This window comes from Zalophus californianus, chromosome 10 (assembly GCF_009762305.2).
Source record: "Zalophus californianus isolate mZalCal1 chromosome 10, mZalCal1.pri.v2, whole genome shotgun sequence".
Classification (NCBI taxonomy): Eukaryota; Metazoa; Chordata; class Mammalia; order Carnivora; family Otariidae; genus Zalophus; species Zalophus californianus.
In genome coordinates, this window is record NC_045604.1 from 84,976,429 (window position 1) to 84,997,766 (window position 21,338).

Genomic DNA, 21,338 nt, shown 5'->3' on the forward strand with positions numbered 1-21,338 from the left:
CTTTGCCTCAGGTCATGATCCCAGAGTCCTGGGATCAAGCCCCACATCGGGGTCCCTGCTCGGCTGGAGGCCTGCTTCTCTCTCTCCCACTCCCCCTGCTTGTGTTCCCTCTCTCGCTGTGTCTCTTTCTATCAAATAAATAAGTATTTAAAAAAAATAAAAGCTATAGGTCCTTAGGTGAGTAATTGCCTTCTTTAAGGCTTGGTTACTCATCTCTAAACTGGGAATAATAGTAGTTCCTACCTTCAATATCTAAGGGGAGGGTGGAATGTTGCATTGCCCATAATGCACTTAGAATAATGCTTGGTGCATAGGACAGGCTAAAAATGTTAGCTGTTAACTAAGTGATTCATGGCAATAAATACGTGACTAGGCCTGAGGGCCCTGGTGAGAATCTCTGTGTGTGGAAATGTCTTTGGGCACATGAGGTTGGTATGTGTTTATGACTCCTGTGTCTGAGGGTCAGGGGGTATGCATACTTGAATGTGACCTGCGCACGAGTGCCTTTGTGTGTGTTTGTGTTGCACCAGATTGTGAGCCTCTAAAGGCAGGGACTATGTTTCGTTCATTATTGTGCCCGGGCCCTTAGATCTGGGATGTAACAATTGCTCAGCAGATTAGTGTTGCCCAAATGAATAAAGTGGCCTGGACATTCAGAGATTGTTATATAGTATGCCCGTCTGCAGAAAACAAAAAGCTGTAACTAGCTAGGTAGATTATAAATATATAGGTAGATAGGTGGAGAGAGCAAGGGGGGTAGGTAACGTAGGGGAGTTTGTGATGGATGGATGGTGGATGGGTGGATAGATACACACATACATAGTTAGACAGCCAGGGTTGGCTCTGGTTAAGTAGAATCCCATGTGCTTTACACTGGAAGAGATATCAGATGTGATATGTCCCAGGGAGTTCCAGAACTTTGCCCTCCGTAACCCTATGGGTTATCATGGGGTTTCTTTGAGAGCTGGAGGATGAGGGAATCACCGATGGGAGAGCTAAGCCCCCTACCTGACGTCAACAAGAGTCTATTTGTATTTAATGTCTACATATTGGGTATTCATGTAGAACTGTATTTAAAGAAAGGGTTCCACTATAAATATTAGAGAATCTTGTTCTAGTCCAGCCCCTTTATTCTATAAGAGGGAGAAGATGAACCTCAGAGAAGGGAAGAGGTTAGGGCCCCTGACTTGTCTTTCAGGGGCATTCCCAGTGTACCCCTCCCTTGAAATGTAATAACTTTGAATCCCCTGACTTACTGGGAAACAAGAAGCAATTCCTCCCAAGAAATTCTCTTTAAAAAGTCACTATTAGAATTGTGCAAGACTGTTGAATCACAGATCGGTACTTCTGAAACAAATAATGCAATATATGTTAAGAAAAAAGAAAAAGAAGAAGATAGCAGGAGGGGAAGAATGAAGGGGAGGAAGTCGGAGGGGGAGACGAACCATGAGAGACGATGGACTCTGAAAAAACAAACTGAGGGTTCTAGAGGGGAGGGGAGTGGGGGATGGGTTAGCCTGGTGATGGGTATTAAAGAGGGCACATTCTGTGTGGAGCACTGGGTGTTATGCCCAAACAATGAATCATGGAACACTGCATCAAAAACTAATGATGTAATGTATGGTGATTAACATAACAATAAAAAATTTAAAAAAAAAAGTCACTATTAGGGGCGCCTGGATGGCTCAGTCATTGGGCATCTGCCTTTGGCTCAGGTCGTGATCCCAGGGTCCTGGGATCAAGCCCCACGTCGGGCTCCCTGCTCTGCGGGAGGCCCGCTTCTCCCTCTCCCACTCCCCCTGCTTATGTTCCCTCTCTCGCTGTGTCTTTCTCTGTCAAATAAATAAATAAAATAGAAAAATAAAAAGTCACTATTAGAGTAGACCTTTGGGGCGTCTATCCAAGAAACACTGCCATGTGTTCGAGACCTGCCTCCTCAGGTTGGCCCCATTGGCTATGTTTGCATTAGATGAGGCCACTCACCTGCCCTAAGATGTTTAGACCAAGGGAAGCATTCTGACCAAACAGGGAAATCACATTCTTCCCTGTACAATTTGAATGTAGGATACCAAGTGCTAGTTGGTCTGTGGCCCCTGAATTAGGAAGTGAGATGAAGCTTCAATGTCCATATTTAATTAAGCCATGATGAATGAACAGGAAGAGCTAGTTTCAGTGCAGGGGGGAATAAAGAAGACACACAAAGATAAGCAGATGTAAAGGCTGTGTGGTTTTGGGAAGACTGACAGATGGAAAGACAGACAAACCTTGGTTTCTGGTGGTTTTCCTTTACAGCCAGGTTGTATCTTCTGTTCTTGGACATTTTGCTCCTATATTCTGATAATTCTCCTTTTGCCTGATTTAATTAGAGTGGGTTTCTGTTTCTTGCAACCACACTATCTCTGAACATGAGAGCACTTTGGAAAGTCCTCCTCCTGGCAGATAAACAGGCTCCACTCCCCTGTGGCCTGGTCCTGATCTGATCGTTTTTTCCTGAGGCCAACTTGGAGGGGCCTTGTGTATAGCTATGGGAAGGGGAAGCATTCTCTCTTTGTGGCATCTTTGTGGAGTGTTTTATGAGGGCCCATCAGAGGTTTCCAGAAAGGGACTTCACTCATCCCTCAGGCGCTGCTGCTATATCCCCATGGCAGGATCGACACAGCCATTTTCCACTGGGACTTCTTGCTTACTTCAGAGCAAGTGCACTACTATTCACAGCTAGAGGTATATTCTGGAGTGACAGCATCTCTGCATCCAAATCAAGCAGGTTCCTCCAGCATTTGGGTCCTAGGGTAGGTTTTTGCCTACTCCTAGGCACATCAAAGCATGTCTACGGTATGGTGGGGGACAGGGGAGCAATGGGACCAGTCTTCCCTGGAGTAGAGTCTCCAAAAGTGGACCCTTTACAACTTATTCCCATGGGCACTATTGAGACCATGACGGAAATACATCAGAGGACACAGATTAAAGCAAGGATCAGTCTGTTCAATTCATCAGCAGTAAGAACAGGGGGTACTTGGGAAGGAACCATGGGAGGTGCCTTTTTTTACAAGCTCATCCCCTTTCTCCCCCGCACCGCCCAATGACACAGCCCCACTTCCCTGGAGTTACGGACTAACACATGATACATTTTTGGTCAAGGCTGGAGCCACAGAAGCACGGAGCAATTCTGGCTCCAAGATCCTGCTAATAAATGAGGAAGTCAGGCCAGGCCAGGCCAACAGGGCCCCACCATGAGAAAAAGAGGGATATACAGGCACAGAGAGTGTTTGAGCAAGGGAAATATCTTCCCTTTCCCCAAACCAAGCCTGGCCCAGAGTCTATAAACACCAAGATTGTCTACGTGGATTTGGAGAGAGAACCAGCATAGCCGATGGTGACTGGAAGCCATCGCCAGAGGGAAGAACATGAGCTTCAAGGCCAGTTGCTCATCTGAGCTCTCAGAACAACCCAGCCAGGAGCACAGGCAGGAGAAGCATGGGCCAGGCCACCAGGAACCCTGAAATATAAGAGAGATGTCTGTCAAGTGTTGGGCTTTGTAACTCAACAGCCAAAGCAAGCTAGCCTTTCTATCCTCTACCTTACAAGGACAAGACAGGCAAAGTATCCTTAATATCTGTTTCTAGGTTACAGCCCCTGGGAAGTGGCAAAGGGGTCATGTGGTAGAGGCCAAAGCTATCTAATCATCAAACACTTTTCATATTCCTTTGGGCACATTGGAAGGCAATTTTCCCCCAGCCTCCTTTGCAGGTAGGTGAGATCACATGATTGAATCTGGCCAGTGGAATATGGGTAAAAATTATACATGCCATTTCTAGACCTGGTCCTTAAAACCTCCTACATAATTTTCCATTCTCTCTCATCCACCATCCAGGGACCAGATGCCAAGGATCCAGCAGAGGACTTGCCGGGGACAGTGGAGTTGCCAGAAGTTACCAGAAGGTAAGAGCCTGACTTCCTAATGACTGCAAAGCACAGAACTGCATCCCCCAGTGATTTAGTGGGAAATAAACTATTGTGTAAAGGCACAGAAAGTTGAGGATTGTTTGTCATAGCAGCTAACATTACTTATGCTAATACTAAAGAGGCAGAAAGACACAGAGGTTAATAAACCTCTGAAGCCTGACTTCTTAGCTTAGAATCCCAGCTCTAGAGGTGCCTGGGTGGCTCAGTCAGTTAAGCGTCTGCCTTTGGCTCAGGTCATGATCTCAGGGTCCTGGGATCGAGCCCTGCATCGGGCTCCCTGCTCAGCAGAGAGTCTGCTTCTCCCTCTCCCTCTCCCCCTCACTTGTGCACACTCTCTCTCTGTCAAATAAATAAATAAAATCTTGAAAAAAGAATCATAGCTCTACAACTAGTTGTGCAGGCCCAGGCAAGTTACTGAGCCTCACCATCTCACCATGACTGAGTTTATCTGTATGCAAAATTGAAATATCACAAGCAGTTCCTACTTCATGTGACTTTTGTAAGGCTTAAGTGAGTAAATTCATATCAAGCATTTAGAACAGTGCCTGGCACATAATAAACACCATATAAGTGTCAGTTTTGAATATTAGACTCTAAGATCTGGGAGGGTTGGGATCATATCTCCTCTGAAAATGACCATATACTCAGTGTTAATGAAGGGTGTGGATCCTGGGTGATAGATGCCTTGTATTTGGGGGCCTTGGGGAGGCATGTGTACCCCCTCCCACTGTACTACAAGATTATAACTTTTTTTCCATCCCACAAATTTCAAAGTAACTTGTTGATGTCCTAGAAGGAAGTGAAGAATATCATAATTTTTTTGAAATATTAGTGTATGACAACCAGTTTGTATTTTTGAAACACAGGCTGATGTTCAGTTAATTTTAAAACGTCAAACATGTTTCTGGGAGATAGCAAACAATGAACACCATAAGTGCCCTCTTGTGGTGGTCTCATTCCACATAAGATTGCTCCTCTTTTCTTCCAGAAGGCTCCAGAATCCACTGCCAACTCTAGAAATTAGTCAGTTTGGCAAACTCTACTGGGAAATCAGGCTGCTGCAGGCACTGCGCTAACCTGAAATATTGGGAGAAGTGAACGAGACGTGAGGTCTGCTCTCAAGCTCCTTTTAGTCTGAGCTCTAACCTCTCTCTCTGATGAGCGCTACTTTTCTGAGCATTGTCTGAATATTAGCACTAAGTGTGGAGAGGCCATCTTGACCTTATTTGGAAACTTTTAGGCTGTTCTCTAACTGGAGAATTAAGGATGGAAAGAACTTTTTCATGGTGTGCGTTCACCAATATAGGTCATCTGTGTATTGGGAAGAGGGGGCAGTAAAATCTTAGTAGCATTGCTTTCCCTTTGGTCCAAAATACATTTCTTGGATTGGTCTCCCTGTTAAACTCCAGGTCACCCACCAAAACCCCATTCAGATGTTGCCATCTGCTGAAATTCTTGCCTGACCTTTTCCAGTACAGTTAATTACTCTTCTTTGTGCCCCTGCCACACTATCTACTTGCTTGTGATTTATTTGCTTATATGACTGTCTCATTTTTGCAATTGTTCATTCCCCTATAGGGCTTGTTCCTTTATTATTTGCAAACCTGGTTCCTTTTTCTCATTGCATTCAAATATCACCTCCTCTGAACATTTTTCTGGCCATTTACCCATTCTGATATTTATTTTTCCTTCTTGCCTTATAAATAGAACCATCAAACATTGGTTCAGGACATGGCCACCCAGAATAAAGATTACATTTCCCAGCTTCCTTTGCAGCCAGGTGTGACTAAGCTTTGGCCAATGAGATGTAAGTGGAAGTATAAGGTTTCAGCTTCCAGGAATGTTCCTTAACACTCTGTGACTTTTTCCATATTCCTTCCATCCTGCTAACTAGATATGAAGATTGGAGCTCTGGCTGCCATCTTGGACCGTGAGGATGAAGAACGTGGACGGGAAGAGCTTAAAAGAACTTGATTCTTGGTGACCTTGTGGTGCCACCCCAGGAGCCCTGGATTGCTTGCCTCTGGACTTCATTTACATGTGAGACGTTATTACCCATGTTGGTAACTTTCTATCATATCACCCTCTTTTCTTTCTAAATTATCTTGTTAACTTTTTATTGCCTGTTTCCCACACTGTAACATAAGCTCCATGAGGGCAGGCACCTGGTGTATCCTGTTCACTATTATATCTGCAGGATCTAAAATGATGCCTGGCACATGGTAGGCACCCAGTAAGTATTTATTGTTAAATGACTGGCCCCTGCACTAGACTATGAGCATCTCAAGAACCACACTTGGAACTGATTCATTTCAGTGTCCATAGTCACCAGCACAGGCTAAATCAATGTGCACTGAATTGAAAAGAGGAAGAAGAGAGGGTTGGGAGGGAGGGCAGCGGGAGAGGCAGGAGATAATGATGTACCTGCAGAGCTGGGGGTTCCGTTCACGACGCCAAGAGATGGAGTGCCTGGGGACAAGAGCAGAGGTGAAGGTTTCCTCAGTCATGTGCCTGTAACTGGCACTGTGGCCATAGCTGCTCCAAGTCCTCCTGGACCCGGCCACCATGGCCACTGACCTGGCCACCCACACTGTTGAGGTGTCTTTTATTTAGCAGTTCCATTTCTAAGCCCATTTCATGCATTTGAAACTTAGTTCTTCCAGCAGATTTATGAGGAAAATATTTGTGTCCCCATTCAACAGATGAGAAGACTGAGGCTCAGTTGACCAAGGCTAAGTTGACCTTGTTGTAGGTAGTAAAGCTGGGATTTGAACCTCCATCTCTCTGATTCCAAAATGAAAGTTCCTAACCCTCCAACTACTCTGTGATACCACATGAAGCTTCAAGTTGAGGGCTCAGTAAAGAGGCAGGACAACTCAGGGCAAAGCCTTTTTTACAAGACAGCCTCAGTTTACTCACCTGGAGAATGGAAGTGGAAATAGTGCTTACCTCCTTCGGCTGTTGTGAGCCTTCCATGTGATGATGCATATAAATGTTTTGTATGGTGCCAGCCACATGGGTTATTACTATTACTGTCATTGCTGTTGTTACTAGCATTACTGCGTCCTAATTTCTTTAGGACAAAAAAAAATTGCTTTCATTCTTCTGGGTTTTTTGACTCCTCCATTCCAGCAGGAATAAAAACCACCACAGTAGTGCTAACCCATGGGTAGGATGGATAAGCATTTGTGGGACAGTTAGAAAGCTTCCCCTACATCATGCCCCAGAATATTATAACTGGATTTTGAAAAACAGTCATTCACCAGAAAACAAAGTTGGGTTAGAACCTAGACCTCACCCAAAAGGGGCTGAGGTAAGGGGACCTGGCAGGAGGAATAAGGGAAAGGACATATGCTGTGGAATCAGTCTGAGCTGGGTTCAATTCTAACTCCAGCTCCTCATGAGCTGAGTGATTGGGGTGAGCCACTTAATCCCTCCAAACTTCAGTTTCTTGCCTGTAAAACGGACTCAGTCGGGAGAATGAAGGGATTTGATGGATACTGAAAGCTTAGCCTGGTCTCTAGCACATAGGAGGCTCAGCACAAATGGCAAGTGCTATTATTATTACCCAAAGCACCTCATGGAAAGATAGATTCACTGGTGGGGGCTGCAGTGAGGAGGCAGAAAAGGCTCTAGGTTGTTAGGGTGGTGACCCCAGGCATCTGTGGTTAACTGTCAGAACTTGACCAGTTGGCCTTCTCACCAGAAGTTAGCCACTCACCTCTCCGAGTGATGGGTCCCAAATCTAGAACCTGGGCTGGATTGATAGCCACTACTTCACTGCGGAGTTGACTTCTTGAGCAAGACTGTGGGGATGGAGAAATCTCATATCAAAATTTAAAGTCACAGTTCCTATCCAGGCTGTCCCTGCAATGGGACAAGAATCTGGCCCAAGAATGGGACCCCACCCATCATGTGGCCCTGACTCTGAGGCTGTGGTTTTCTCAGTCTAGAAAATTCTTCCTGTCAAGTCAAACAAACATGGGTTTGAATCTCATCTCCACTCTCTTCTAGCTGTCTAATTTGGGACTAATGACTTCACCTCTCTATTACTATTAAGTAATACCTTCTTGGTTGTAAAGGTAAAAATGAATGTGTCTGTAACACCCAGGCACATAGTCAGCACTCAACAAATGCCAACTACTAGCAGGCAGTACCAAACAGGGGTTAAGAGCATGGACACTGGAATTACCTCCCAGCTCTGATGTTTTCTAGCCGTGTTGCCCTTGGGCGGAAGACCTCTCTGAAGCTCAGTGTCCTCATCTGTACCATGAGGTCAATAAAAGAATCTACTTCAAGGGTTGTTGTGAGAATTTAATTAGATAAGGCATATGAAAGTTTTAGTGCAATTCCTGACATGGAATAAGCACTTAAAAGGTCAACTATTATGAAATCATTCGAAATATGTCTTGTGCCCAGGAAACTTAGTGGGCAGGCTCCTTTGTCTAATCTGCTTCCTGTATATAATTATATACACATGGGCTTTTTGGAGATTGAATGTCCATCCATTCATCCTTTTTTCTTTCTTCTCCTCCTTCTTTCTTCCCCTCCCTCCCTCCTTTCCATTCATCCATAATTCCAATAAATATATATGGTGAGACTACCAGGTACCAGGCCCCATATGAAACTCTGAATAGTTCACTCTAAAGAGTTACTCACCGGCTGGCACTGTTCATTAAGGGAATCGCAGAGATGAATCTCACAATGCAGGAAAACTAGGTCATAATTTCCAGCAAACATGAACATCTGAACTGAGAACCGGCTTTCTGAGGACACCCCATTCTCCTCCACACGGATGGTGGAATCATATTGATTTGGGCAGCTGGGAGGGTGACAGGGGCAAGGGTCTAACTTTTAGAACAGCTCAAGGGACCTGAGGCCCTTGGCTGTATCTTTAGTCTGTATCCAGTATAAAAACATCATCACAGAGAATTAAAGAGTTCCCTGATTCCCTCCATCCTGACATAGACTTTCATTCCTCCGGGTTTCCTCCAAGAGGTTTATTTTTTTGAGACAGAGAGAGAGCATGTGGGGTGAGGAGGGCAGAGGGAGAAGGAGAAGCAGACTTCCCACTGCGCACAGAGCCCGATGTGGGGCTCGATCCCAGGACCCTGAGATCATGACCTGAGCCAAAGGCAGATGCTTAACGAACTGAGCCACCCAGGCACCCCCTCTAAGACATTTATTCATCAGCCCATGTGGTTTCAGTTTTGTGGGGTGCAGTCTCTGAGGTGAAATAGACTGCTTCAGATTCCAGCCAGAACCACTTTCTAGCTAAATATCATTAGCAGATGACTTAACCTGTCTGAGCCTCACTTTTCTTGTCTGTAGTGCGGAGACAGTAATCCGTACCTCCTGGGGTTGATGTGAGCATTTAGTGACACAGTGCATGGCACATAACTAATCTCAATGATAAATATTAGCTAATATTGTTACTTACCATGGTTTGAATCATGATCTATGGATATGCCTTTTCCCTTTGTTTTTGCCAGTTAGCAATGTCAATGATATTTTGTCTCATAACACTTATCATGCCATTTTCATGTTGATTAGTCAGTGTTAGTATCTGTATAATAGCCCATCATTACTTAATGGATCTCTATTTTTGAACTGTGAACCTATTTCCAAAGTTATAAAGGATACTGAAATGAAAAATAATTGGCATTTCTTTAGCTTGCTGACCTATTTTGTATTAATGCTTTAGGCTAAAACGTCAGGAGTAATATTCCTGGGTCAAAAGTATGGTCATGATATGTAATGCCAAATTATTTTCCAGAAGAGGTAAGCCAGTTTACACAACTGCCAGGCAGGGCCGTGGTGATCTTTCTGCCCCCCAAAATCCTTTTCAGGCCAAAAGATAACCCAGAGTTGCCCGTTACCCGTTTCTGATGATGAAATATTTCACAGGGTCAGTCTTGTCTTTGGTAGGTGTGGCATAGCAGTTCCTCAACAACAGGTTAAACCGGGAGGTGTCCCCTCTCTCCAAGATGGCTCCCACATAGAGCATGGATTCAACAGTCAGAAGAGCTACGGCCCCTTCGTAAGGAGATGTGTAGTTCTGGTCTTGGAACAGGGCCATCCTGACAGTGAACTCTCCATCCCCGTCCACACTGATGTTCAGAGAACTGAGAAGAGGAAAGCCGTAAGAGTGGAAACGTTAGGGTTCCACCAGTGAGAACAAAATAAATCCAGCCCTGCCCTTGTGTGAAGCTATGAAGGTGAAGGCACATCTTTGGTTCCTAAAGGAACTATTCAATCACCCATTTAAATCAAGCATTTAGTATCTGCTAGGCACTAAACTTGACAAGCAGACGAGTGTGTCTCTGGGATCTCCACCCATTCTCCCTGCCTCACAGATCACTCATATCTCCTTCACTCACAGAATAACTGCAAGTGCACACCTCTGTCTTCCCCCCTGTACAATGGGATCAGTCCCGTGGGCTCACCGTTTTTAGCAGCAGTTCTCCTCCCTCTACCAGGGAATCATCCAGTGAAACATCCATTTTAAAAGAGGAATGGCTTTAATTTTTATTTACTATGAAACTTGGGGCCCCAACACAATACAGTCTGAAAACCACTGAACTAGAAAATTACTAGTCCTAATTATGCTACTCTGTGAGCCCAGGAGGCAATGAGGGGATGGAAAGGGCACCATGGAGTTCTGACACCCTCGGAAAATCCCCCAGCAAGTCTATTGGCATCTAAATGCTGAGGAATCCATTCCACAGGGAGACAGTAGTGACCAAAATAGATGAAAGCCTCTTTCAAATGGATCCCCACCCAAATTGCTACTTGGTTCTACTTCTAGTGAATTGAGGGTGCTGTTTATCCAATCAAAGCTGATCCTGGCTTAAATCCCACATCTGCGGGGAAGCCTTCCTGCTCCCACTATCCCCACCCCACGAAGATTAGATCAGGGACCCTTGTTCCCTGATCCCACAGCACCCTGTGCTTCTCCCACATTGCACTCATCTCGCTTGTAAATAATGATTGGTATAATTAGTTGCTTAATTCCTGTCTTCCTCAAGATAAATGAAACCGTGGTGTGTTTTTGTTCCTTAGCATATTTAATTAACATTATTTCATGTTGCTGCATTGCTTCTTAATAATAATCTTTAATAGCCACAAAATATTCTGTGTCTGCCTTGTGCATGCTGAACATTAATCTGTGATCAACAAATATTTGCAGATGAATGATGGAAAGAGTGAGAGCTCCTGTAGGAGGTAGGCAGCAATCTGAGGACATCTTAAGCTTTGCCTGAAGTGAATGTGATCAGTGTCAGGGTTATAGATCAAAGGGCAAGGGTCAGTGCTGTACCTTACAATGGGCTGCAGGGCAGTTTGGAGGCTGACTTTCATGTCCAGTGGGTAGGCACACTGGAAATTGATGTTGAGGATGGTGTCTCTGATGATGAACTCATTGGCCACGGAGAGGGTGTTTTTGTAGATGGCATGGGTTCCATTTCTCTTTGGCATAAAAACAAGACCACATATATGTTTATGTGTGTGCAGGTATATCTAGAACTCAGGCCTGCCTGACTGCAAGGTTGATGCTCTCCATCATCCTGCCACCCTGCCTTCTGATCTCCAGGAAGCATGTGGGCCTCTTCCCTTTAGTGGCTCTAATGCCTTATGGGAAGGGGAGTGAGAATCCCAGATCAAAAACTAGAACAGTAATTTTTGGCCCTTGGGGACAGTCAGCAACCACCATGCTTGCTCCCATGTTGACCCCTCCCACATCACCCCTAATTAAAATAATCATTATCATAGCTTACATTTATTGAGCTCAAGCAGCAAACCTGTTCTAAGCTCTTTATGTGAACCAACATGTGTAATCTCACATATTACTAGAGGCCCAGAGAGGCTAAGTGACTTGTCTAAGGTCTCATAGCTACTGAGATAGCTCCACAGCCCAACTCCCCACCCTCTGGCAGCAGTGGTGTAAACACCATTCACCTCCAGAATGTTTCCGCAGGCCCTAGCCTCAGTAGGGCTAGTCACAGATATCCAGTTTCTCTCCTCTCTTTGCGTGATGCTGTTGCAGTTCCAGTCTCGCAGGTAGGCAATGACCTTGTCCCCAAAACCCAGGCCTCCCAGCTGACACTTGTCCAGTGACACCCTGATCTCCTGAGCTCCACAGTTCAGCTGAGGCTGCAAACTGTGGACATCTGAAAAGTTGAGAAGGGGATAGGTGGAGTAGACAGGGCTCTGGAAGCAGTGGGCAGAGCCCACATTCCCTGCCCTTTGGAAAAGCCATCATATCCACTGGGGAGTTGGGTAGACTAATAGGGGCCTGAGACCTAGGTGGGATTCACACCTAGGCTTGTAGTGGGTGAGGTTGGCAAAAAAGCCCCTGGTCCCAGATTTCTAAGCATCCTATGTGCAGGTATAGAGAGGCCTTTCATGTCTTGGGGATTGGGGATCAGGGTCTCTGGGGATCGGGGTCTCTAGAGAAGCAGGACTATCCTGCATTCCAGATTAGAATCAAGGGTAGGTATATACTACTCCTACTCCCTGGCTTTGTGAAGCCAGCGCATCTGACTAGGTTCAAAGCCAGTGCTCATTTCTTTCATTCATTCGTTCATTCACTGATTCATTCCATTCATTTGTTCAGCATTTATTCATCAAATGCATCTTGGGCATTTATTGTCTGTACTGTTCTAGGTACTGGGGATACAGCGTTTGTCAAAACTGACAAAATCCCCACCCTTATTTATGGAGCTAACATTCTGATAGGGGGGTGGATAGTAAATGAAAAGAAATACCATTTTGATTGTATTCATGAATGCATTGATTCAAATACATTTACTAACCACCTTCTCCATGTGCGAGGCACATTCAACACAAAAATAAAGAAAACATGGACCCAGCTTGGTCTTGTGTCAGAATCAGCATGTCAACAGCTTATTAAGGTGCAGTATGATGAAAGTACTAACCAAGTAAGTTCTAGGTGCAGAGGGAAACACAAGAAGGTATATCTGAATCTGTCAGTTATGTCAGGGAAGGATTCACCGAGGGCTGGAACTTGGTCGGGAGTAGGAGTTTTGCAGGTGCATAGGGCAAGTGAGGGGCACCCCTGGCTAAGGGAACAGCAGAGGCAAAAGTGTGGTGATGGGAGAGAGGATGGTGTGTTTACAGAGATGCGGAGCTCAGAGGTACAGGAACTTAGAATGGGCGGGGGTGGAGTGTGAGAGATGGAGAAGTAAGCAAAAGCCAGATCACAATTGGGTTGTGCCTGGAAGCAATGGGGACTTGCTGAATAGCCACTCAGTCATGAAGACTCGAGGCAGGCCACCCGCCCACCCAATCAGAGAGGACCTGCCAAGGATGCCCTTGGAGTCTCCAGGTATAGGAAGAGCATCCTTGAAATCCCAACATCTGATTCTGTGATGGCCCAAATCCTGGGAGACCACCCCGAGCCTCTGGGGGCTTGTCTACCCAATGAGCAGAAAGAGCCTTCATGGAGAGCAGGGTTGTTTCCTTCCAGTCCTTCCCCTCATCCCTAGCCCGCTCCTGCTAGGCACACCCAAGCACCACTTGGTCCACACTGCAGCCCAGTTCTCCAAACACATGCTTGTTCTTGCCCCACTGTCTAGAACACTTTCTTTTCCACAGGGACTAGGAGTGTGCTCAGAGGAAGGCATGCTTATGCCAAGGGCAAGAGTCAAAGGCCCTAATTAGAATTCTAGGAGGGAAGGAAATAATCTCATTGGGAAATTCATTCAACCCCCATCCAGGGCTTAGGGCTTGTTTATGGCATCTGTACCCATTAGTCATGTGCCTCTGCTTGTTTACGTCCTGGGACAAGAACCTTATCACCTCAAAAGCCTGCCCATTTGGACTGCTTGCCCTGTATGGTGCTTATTTTTACTATTATCTTAGTCCCATTTACAGATGAGGACATTAAGGCTCAGAAAGTCTAGGTGCCTTGTCCCAGGCCCCAGAGAGCTACTACGTCGCAAATTCAGGACTGGCATAGGAGTCTGTACATGTCCTCACATGTAGACTCTGCAGATATTTGAATGCAGCTCCCACGTTTGCAGAGTTCTTGTCCTCAGTACCTTTGTCCCTCATGGGCCAAGCTCACCCATGCCAGAGCTGCTTCCTGAGGCTGCGATCCAAAGACTGACCTGGCAGTTTGTTCCATCCCTGCTCTCCCATCCTTGCAGATGGCTTTGAGAACCTTTTCCCTGACCTCAGTTCCATCCCCACTGACTCTGGTCCACACCTTGTCCTGACCCTCTGCAACTCCCTCCTTGCTGCCTTGCCTGCTCAGACCAGCATCGTTCCCACTGCCCAGACCTGCTGAGCCACTCACCAGAGCTGTTGAGGTCCTGTCTGCAGTAACAGTCCCAGGTGCCATTGAGAAAGCTGCATTCTTCCTCCGGGCGGCAGGCATTCTCACACTCGTTCTTCACAGTGTAGGGGTCTCCAGGGTGAGGCACAGAGGAAGGGGATTAGAATGCAGAACAAAGCGATCTGAGGACACCAAGGCCAACTCTGTCATTCTACCAGGGCCCGGAAGTCCTGCTGCAAGGGTGTGCGATACATAGTGGAAGGGTCAAGTCTCAAACTCAGATTTTCTGATTCCCAGTCCAGTGAAGTGAGAACCCAGAGGCTGCCATCCTAACGCTTACTACGTGGCAGACACTGTTTGAGGACTTTCCACAAATTAGCTCATTCAGTTCTCATGGTAAGTGTATGAAACTGGGTAGCATAATGGTTAGGTATATAGATCATGGAACTAGAGTGTCTGGGTTCAAATCCCAGCTCTGTCATGTTCCTGCTCTGTGACATTGGGACAGCTGCTTAACCTCTCTGTGCCCCAGACCTCTCATCAGGTGTAGTTATATAGTACCTGTATCTCATGAGGCTGGTGAGAGCATTAAATGAGTTCCTAGTCTAAAGCACTTTGGATTGGAGCAGGGACACTATGCATTGGCTGTGACTTTTGCCATCATCCATTTTTTCAGATCAGAAAACTAAAGCTCAGAGAGGTAAATTAAACTGCCCAAATGGGATCTAAATCTGAATGAGCTTGTGTTCTTCATATCATGCTACACATATGGAGATATATATTTATATCAGGAGATTTTGCCCTCAACTCTGAATTTCTGGCTTTCCTTGAAATGTTGGAAGGCCCAGCAACCTTGGGTGACATCCCCACTGGGCAGTAACACGCGGAAGCTGAGTCCAGGCCATTCCGCTTAGTCTCCCGATCTGCCTCACTCACTGCTGATGCCTGGGCTCCTCACCAGGGGGCCCCACCCCCCAGCCATCCCCGGCTCTCTGCCGCTCACCTGTGCAGTACCTCAGACTACACTTGGGGGTGCCCTGCAGCTGGTACACATGGAACTCGCCTGGGCAGGCCTTCACCAGCACCTTGCTCTTCCAGAGACAGCAGTTGCCGCTCCAGTGGGCACAAGCGGTGCGGGTGACAATGCCCTCCTCCAGGGTGGGGTGAGTCCCATTCAGCCACATAGGGGCATCTGTCTGGCATCGGTACATTGGGACACAGGTCTCTGGCAACCTCACTCCTCCGTCTCCCACAAAGCGGTACCATCCATTCTTGTCCCTGTCACACAGCTGGCCCTGTCCTGTGTACTCCATACTCCGTGAGGGTTCATCCAGGCGGGTGTAATTCTGGCAGGGGTCATAGGAACGAATGAGGGTGGAGTTTCTGTCATCTGGAAAGCAACAGTGCGCTTGGGTTTACTGAGCATCCTCAGAGCCCACAGGATTTTAACCGTCCCCCTCCACACATACACACACACTCTCATTTTGTTTTGTTTTAGAGTGGGAGGGGGCAGGCAGACAGAGAGAGGGAGAGAATCTCAATCAGGCTCCACACTCAGTGCAGAGCCCAGCATGGGGCTTGATCTCACGACTTTGGATCATGACCTGAGCGGAAATCAAGAGTTGGATGCTTAAGCCACTGAGCCACCCAGATGCCCCCCACACACTCTGTTTTGATTTTTGAAGGTGCTTAAGGACCCCAATGAAGAAATGAGGCACACAACCCATTCATTACATGTTGGCCTTCATCATCTTAGGGTCAGAATAATAATGAGGACTTTGTGTGTGATATTTTGTAGGCATTAAGAACACCAAGGGCGGGGTGCCTGGGTGGCTCAGTCGTTAAGCGTCTGCCTTCGGCTCAGGTCATGATCCCAGGGTCCTGGGATCGAGCCCCACATTGGGCTCCCTGCTCAGCGGGAAGCCTGCTTCTCCCTCTCCCACTCCCCCTGCTTGTATTCCCTCTCTCGCTGTCTCTCTCTTTCTGTCAATTAAATAAATAAATAAATAAATCTTTTTAAAAAAAAGAACACCGAGGTCTCCACCCTGCACAATTCCAAGGGGGCATCCTTCACATTGAACTCAGTGCACTCTCTCTGGCTCTCGAGTTGTGCAGTGCTCCCCTCTGTAACCATACACTGTGGTCCTGTCTGACCAATGTATTATAAATATAATACAGGCTCACTGGAAAAACCTCAAAGGTCATTAAAATGAATAAAGTAGAAATGAAAGTTGTCATAAGCCCATTCCATCCCTAGAAGTAACCATAAATTTGCTGTATAGTCTTCAGACTCTTTCTATGCATATGTTTAAAATATAGGGATTTTTAAAAATGGGTTTAATGCTGTACAACTTTTTTTCCCACTTACATATTTTACTTAATACATCATAGACATTACCCCCTATTAATAGGTATAGATCTAACACAAGATTTCTCAACCTGAGCCCTACTGATGTTTGGGGCTGGATAATTCTGTGTTGTGGGTGGCTGTCCCATGCATTGCAGGATGTTTAGCAGCTTTCCTGGGCCCTTCTCATTAGATTCCCGTAGTTCCTTCCTCCTGGAAGTTATCTCCAAGCATTGCCCAAATCACCCCCAGTGGAGAACCACTGCTCTAACAGGACCATTTCTGATTTTGCTCATCTCATGGGGCTTTTTTTTTTTTTTTAGATTTATTTATTTATTTTTGAGAGAGAGAGGAGAAGAGAGGGACGGAGGGAGAGGGGAAGGGAGAGAATCTCAAGCAGACTCCCTGCTAAGTACAGAGCCCCATGCAAGGCTCGATCCCACCACCCTGAAAGCATGACCTGAGCCGAAATCAAGAGTTGGCCTCTTAACCGACTGAGCCACCCAGGAGCCCTTGATATCATGTTTTTTGTTTTTGTTTTTGTTTTTAAGATTTTATTTATTTATTTGAGTGAGAGTGAGAGCGCAGGAGTTGGGGGGAGGGGTAGAGGGAGAGGAAGAAGCAGATTCCCCACTGAGCAGGGAGCCCGATGTGGGGTTCTATCTCAGGATCCTGGGATCATGACCAGAGCCAAAGACAGACACTTAACTAACTGAGCCACCCAGGCGCCCCGATCTCATGGTTTTTTTTTTTTGGTTTTTTTTTTTTTTTTAAGATTTTATTTATTTATTAGAGAGAGAGCAAGAGAGAAACAGCATGAGGGGGGAGAGAGTCAGAGGGAGAAGCAGGCTCCCCACTGAGCCGGGAGCCCGATGTGGGACTCGATCCCAGGATCCCGGGATCATGACCCGAGCCGAAGGCAGTCGCTTAACCAACTGAGCCACCCAGGCGCCCCGATCTCATGGTTTTTAACAGATTCAGGAACTATGATCTATGAGGAGGCTGAGAAGTGAAGGGGTGGATTGGTCAGTCTGGGTTTAAATCCAGCTCCACACCTGCTGGATTTAGGTCATCAAGGATGACCTTGACAGGTGGTTTGACTCCCCTGAGACTCGTCTGCAAAACAACACCTGCAAGTTAGTGGTTCCCAAACTCCCTCCATTCCTAAGCCTCAAGTCACAATGTTTGCCACATCTGTGTCCCCCGTCCAATTATCTACTTTATATGTTTCTTTCAATGACTCTCTATAAATTTGTTTCATCTTAAGGAATAATATCTGTGATACCATAGGTATGATATACTAGTTACACATTTTTTTTAATTAACATATAATATATTTTTGTTTCAGGGGTACAGGTCTGTGATTCATCAGTCTTACACAATTCACAGCGCTCACCATAGCACATACCCTCCCCAGTGTCCATCACCCAGCCACCCCATCCCTCCCAGCCCCCTCCACTCCAGCAACCCTCAGTTTGTTTCCTGAGATTAAGAGTCTCTTATGGTTTGTCTTCCTCTCTGGTTTTGTCTTGTTTCGTTTTTCCCTCCCCTCTCCTATGATCCTCTGTCTTGTTTCTCAAATTCCACATATCAGTGAGATCATATGATACTTGTCTTTCTCTGATTGACTTATTTAGCTTAGCATAATACCCTGTAGTTCCATCCACATCATTGCAAATGGCAAGATTTCATTTTTTGATGGCTACATAATATTCCATTGTGTGTCTGTGTGTGTGTGTGTGTGTGTGTGTGTGTGTGTGTGTGTGTATCACATCTTCTTTATCCATTCATCTGTTGATGGACATCTAGACTCTTTCCATAGTTTGGTTCTTGTGGACATTGCTGCTAAAAACATTGGTGCATGTTTGATGGTGCATGATCCCTTTGGATCACTACATTTGTATCTTTGGGGTAAATACCCAGTAGTGCAATTGCTGGGTCATAGGGTAGCTCTATTTTCAACTTTTTGAGGAACCTCCATACTGTTTTCCAGAGTGGCTGCACCAGCTTGCATTCCCACCAACAGTGTAGGAGGGTTCCCCTTTTAGTTACACATTTCTAATACGCATGAAAAAATATACATAGCCATTAAAAAATTCTTTAAGAGTTTGCCATGAACCACTGTACTCCTCTCAGGATGTATCCCCCGTTTTAGAGAAATAAAGCCCTAAAGCATTGCTAGAGGATTAAATGAGATAATAAGTATAAAATGCCAAACACAGCCCCTGAGACCTCATAGGAGTTCATGCTGGTTCTCTTCTCCAGTTCTGATTTATTGAACAATGTGAATGCCTGAATTATGGACCAGGTACACACACAGGATCACATTCTTGTAATACACGTTAGAGGGACTTTTTTGAAAAAGAGATTTTCAAGCCTTGCTTACGTATGTACTTATTTTAAGGAAAGGAGTCACTGTACTTGTTGTTCTTGGATTATTTCCTGCACACACACTGTGTTTTCCCAAGGGAGGCCATGAGCTGAGTCCCTCCTTCCCCTCCCCACAGCCCCCTCCACAGGTGACACAGGCAGAAATTTCAGCCTGGTGTTAAGCCTGAGGACCCTTCCTACAAGCATCTAAGATGCCCAGTCCGCAGATCTTTGAAATGATCACCGAGAGATCAGTACCTCTAGTCCTCTCTTTTTACATATGAGCAAGCCTTCAGATGAAGGAGAAGGTGCTTGCCAAAGCGAGGGCACAGAGTGACTAGGTGATTCACGTCCCCATGAATCTGGGCTCTCTGAGCTGCACATATTCTGGGCATGGGAAGTTACGTTAACCGACGCCATGGTCCTTGCAGGGGGGATTTCCGATTTGGCTCTTTGAGAGTTTATGGCTGTAGTTTCCCTCATCTTCCACCCCTTGACTTCTAGCTGCTCAGTCTTCGCTTTAGACATGTCCCTGTTCCCCTCACTGACCCTGAACTGCCTTCTCTGCGCTCCCCCTCTCCCCAGGTATTACGGGGCATATGAGATGGCAGGTAAGCAGAGCACACACCTTGCTGTTCTGTAGATGCCAGGGTCAGAATGCAGGAGGCCAAGGCCAGCCACAAGACATAAGAGCCCATCCTTTCCATAAGCTGAGATGTGCAGGTCATTCAGCAGCATGCAGACTCTCCATGCAGCTAGGGGAAGGGAGAGACTCAGATACAATGAGGGTGACAGAGGTCATTCCTCTGGGGATAAGCTTAAGAAGGGAATTCACATCAGTTCAGCACCATGACTTGTACTCAGGCCCTCGGATACGTTAGCTCATTTAAGGCTCTGAACCCCCCGCCAGGGAAGGTACTATTCTTGCTCCCATTTACAGATAAAGAGGGAGATGAGACTCAGAGCATATTAATCCCAGAAATATTGACTGAGCTCCTCCTACATGCAGGCACTATGCTGGAAGTTAAATAGCTTGCTTAAGGCCACAGGCCCATGTTTGCAGAAACGGACCCATGACTTCTTTCGTGAAGGGCTGTATTGTTTTAAAGCAGGTGTGACTTGCAGAGAGGAGGTGGGGTAGTGAGGGTAGGAGGCTTGCCAAGGGGATGAGATTGACAGCAAGAAAACCAAAGGTAAGCTTAGAGCTGGCTGGCACTGCAGGATGTCCTAGAATCCCTCAGGTTGGTTTCGACTCAAGTAGGGGTATAGGCTCTGGGAGACTGGATAGAGGGAAAGTTACAGTGCTATGAATGTCTACAGACAAAAGTAACAGCTGCTTTCTTAGTTCTGGTGTATTGGGCACTGTCCTAAAAGACTCCTGAAGTGTCCTAGATGCATACAGATTTCCTGTGAGGGTGGGACCATGTCAGACTGTGCCCCCATTGCTTGCTCCTAGCATGGTGTCTGGCACACAAGGGGTGCTCAATAAAGGTCTGAGCAATAATGAATAAGTAAATGGGGATGCGGAGGGCAGAAACAAAGAGCTGTGAAGAGCCTGCCAACACTCAAATTAGTAACAGTCCCTCTTCTGGGAAACTTCCCTCCAACGGGCAAATCGTTGATGACTTCTTAAAGCCTCTGGAAGACTCAAGCTAGACATCTGTTTCTGGAGGGGATACCATGAATATGTTAGGAGAGAGCACCCAGGGCTGGTAATTCTTAGGGATGAGATCCCAAGTAGGTGCCTATGTTCCTGGAGGAGGGACAGGGTGAAGGGGCATCTTTAGACCTGGAGTAGCCAGCAGATGGCTGGAATCATGGTGGAGCTGGACACAGAGTGACATGTGGAGCACTTGACCGGGCTGATAGTTCTGAAAGTTTCCAGAAACAAACAACCCTAGCACATCCCAGTGGGTCAAGGGCAGTGGGGGAGCCCCCAAGATTGGAAGAAAAGCCTGCTGGGGCTTGCAATAGGACTTACCTTGGGATAAGAACACAGAGCTGTCCTCTTCTGGTCAGCTGTGGGAAAGCCTGCTGTGTACCATACTTTTATTGAAGTTTCCTACCCACGTGGCTCTCCATGATTGGTGCCCAGATAGGACTGGGGTTAATCTCCCAGGTATACATTGGTCTTGTTGGGCGTAGGTAAGATAAGTGATTTACCACAGAAAATAGCGGAAGAATGCACCCCTCGATAAACCAGTGAAGCTGGTGCCATATTTATTACCAGAAACCAAACACTAATCAGAAGGGAGCTTAACACCCAAAGGGAAGTGAGAGAAATCAAACAGGCACTGTTTGCACAATAGATTTCCAATTGTACCTTGTGTTCTTAGCTAATCTTAGAACACTTCTGCTTCT

At 46.1% G+C, this 21,338-nt stretch overlaps 1 protein-coding gene across 1 annotated transcript; it reads right to left on the bottom strand.

Moving 5' to 3' along the window:
- Positions 1 to 2,969: 2,969 nt before the first annotated feature.
- GP2 (glycoprotein 2) lies at positions 2,970 to 21,064 on the bottom strand. Its single transcript, XM_027613030.2, has 11 exons — positions 20,959 to 21,064; positions 19,606 to 19,732; positions 15,264 to 15,650; positions 14,282 to 14,392; positions 11,920 to 12,131; positions 11,282 to 11,430; positions 9,843 to 10,088; positions 8,623 to 8,785; positions 7,685 to 7,769; positions 6,388 to 6,432; positions 2,970 to 3,496 (listed from the first exon to the last, which is right to left on the bottom strand). Exons 2-11 carry the CDS (start codon positions 19,703 to 19,705, stop codon positions 3,438 to 3,440), a joined length of 1,557 nt encoding a protein of 518 aa, XP_027468831.1. The 5' UTR covers positions 19,706 to 19,732; positions 20,959 to 21,064; the 3' UTR covers positions 2,970 to 3,437.
- Between the last annotated feature and the right edge of the window lie 274 nt (positions 21,065 to 21,338).

Coding starts and splice junctions, on each gene's coding strand:
- GP2 (XM_027613030.2), bottom strand. CDS start 19,705: ATGACCTGCACATCTCAGCTTATGGAAAGGATGGGCTCTTATGTCTTG. Junction 12,132..14,281: donor ACAGGACCTCAACAGCTCTG/GTGAGTGGCTCA, acceptor TCAACTTTTCAG/ATGTCCACAGTTTGCAGCCT. Junction 8,786..9,842: donor TATTTCATCATCAGAAACGG/GTAACGGGCAAC, acceptor TCACCCTCCCAG/CTGCCCAAATCAATATGATT.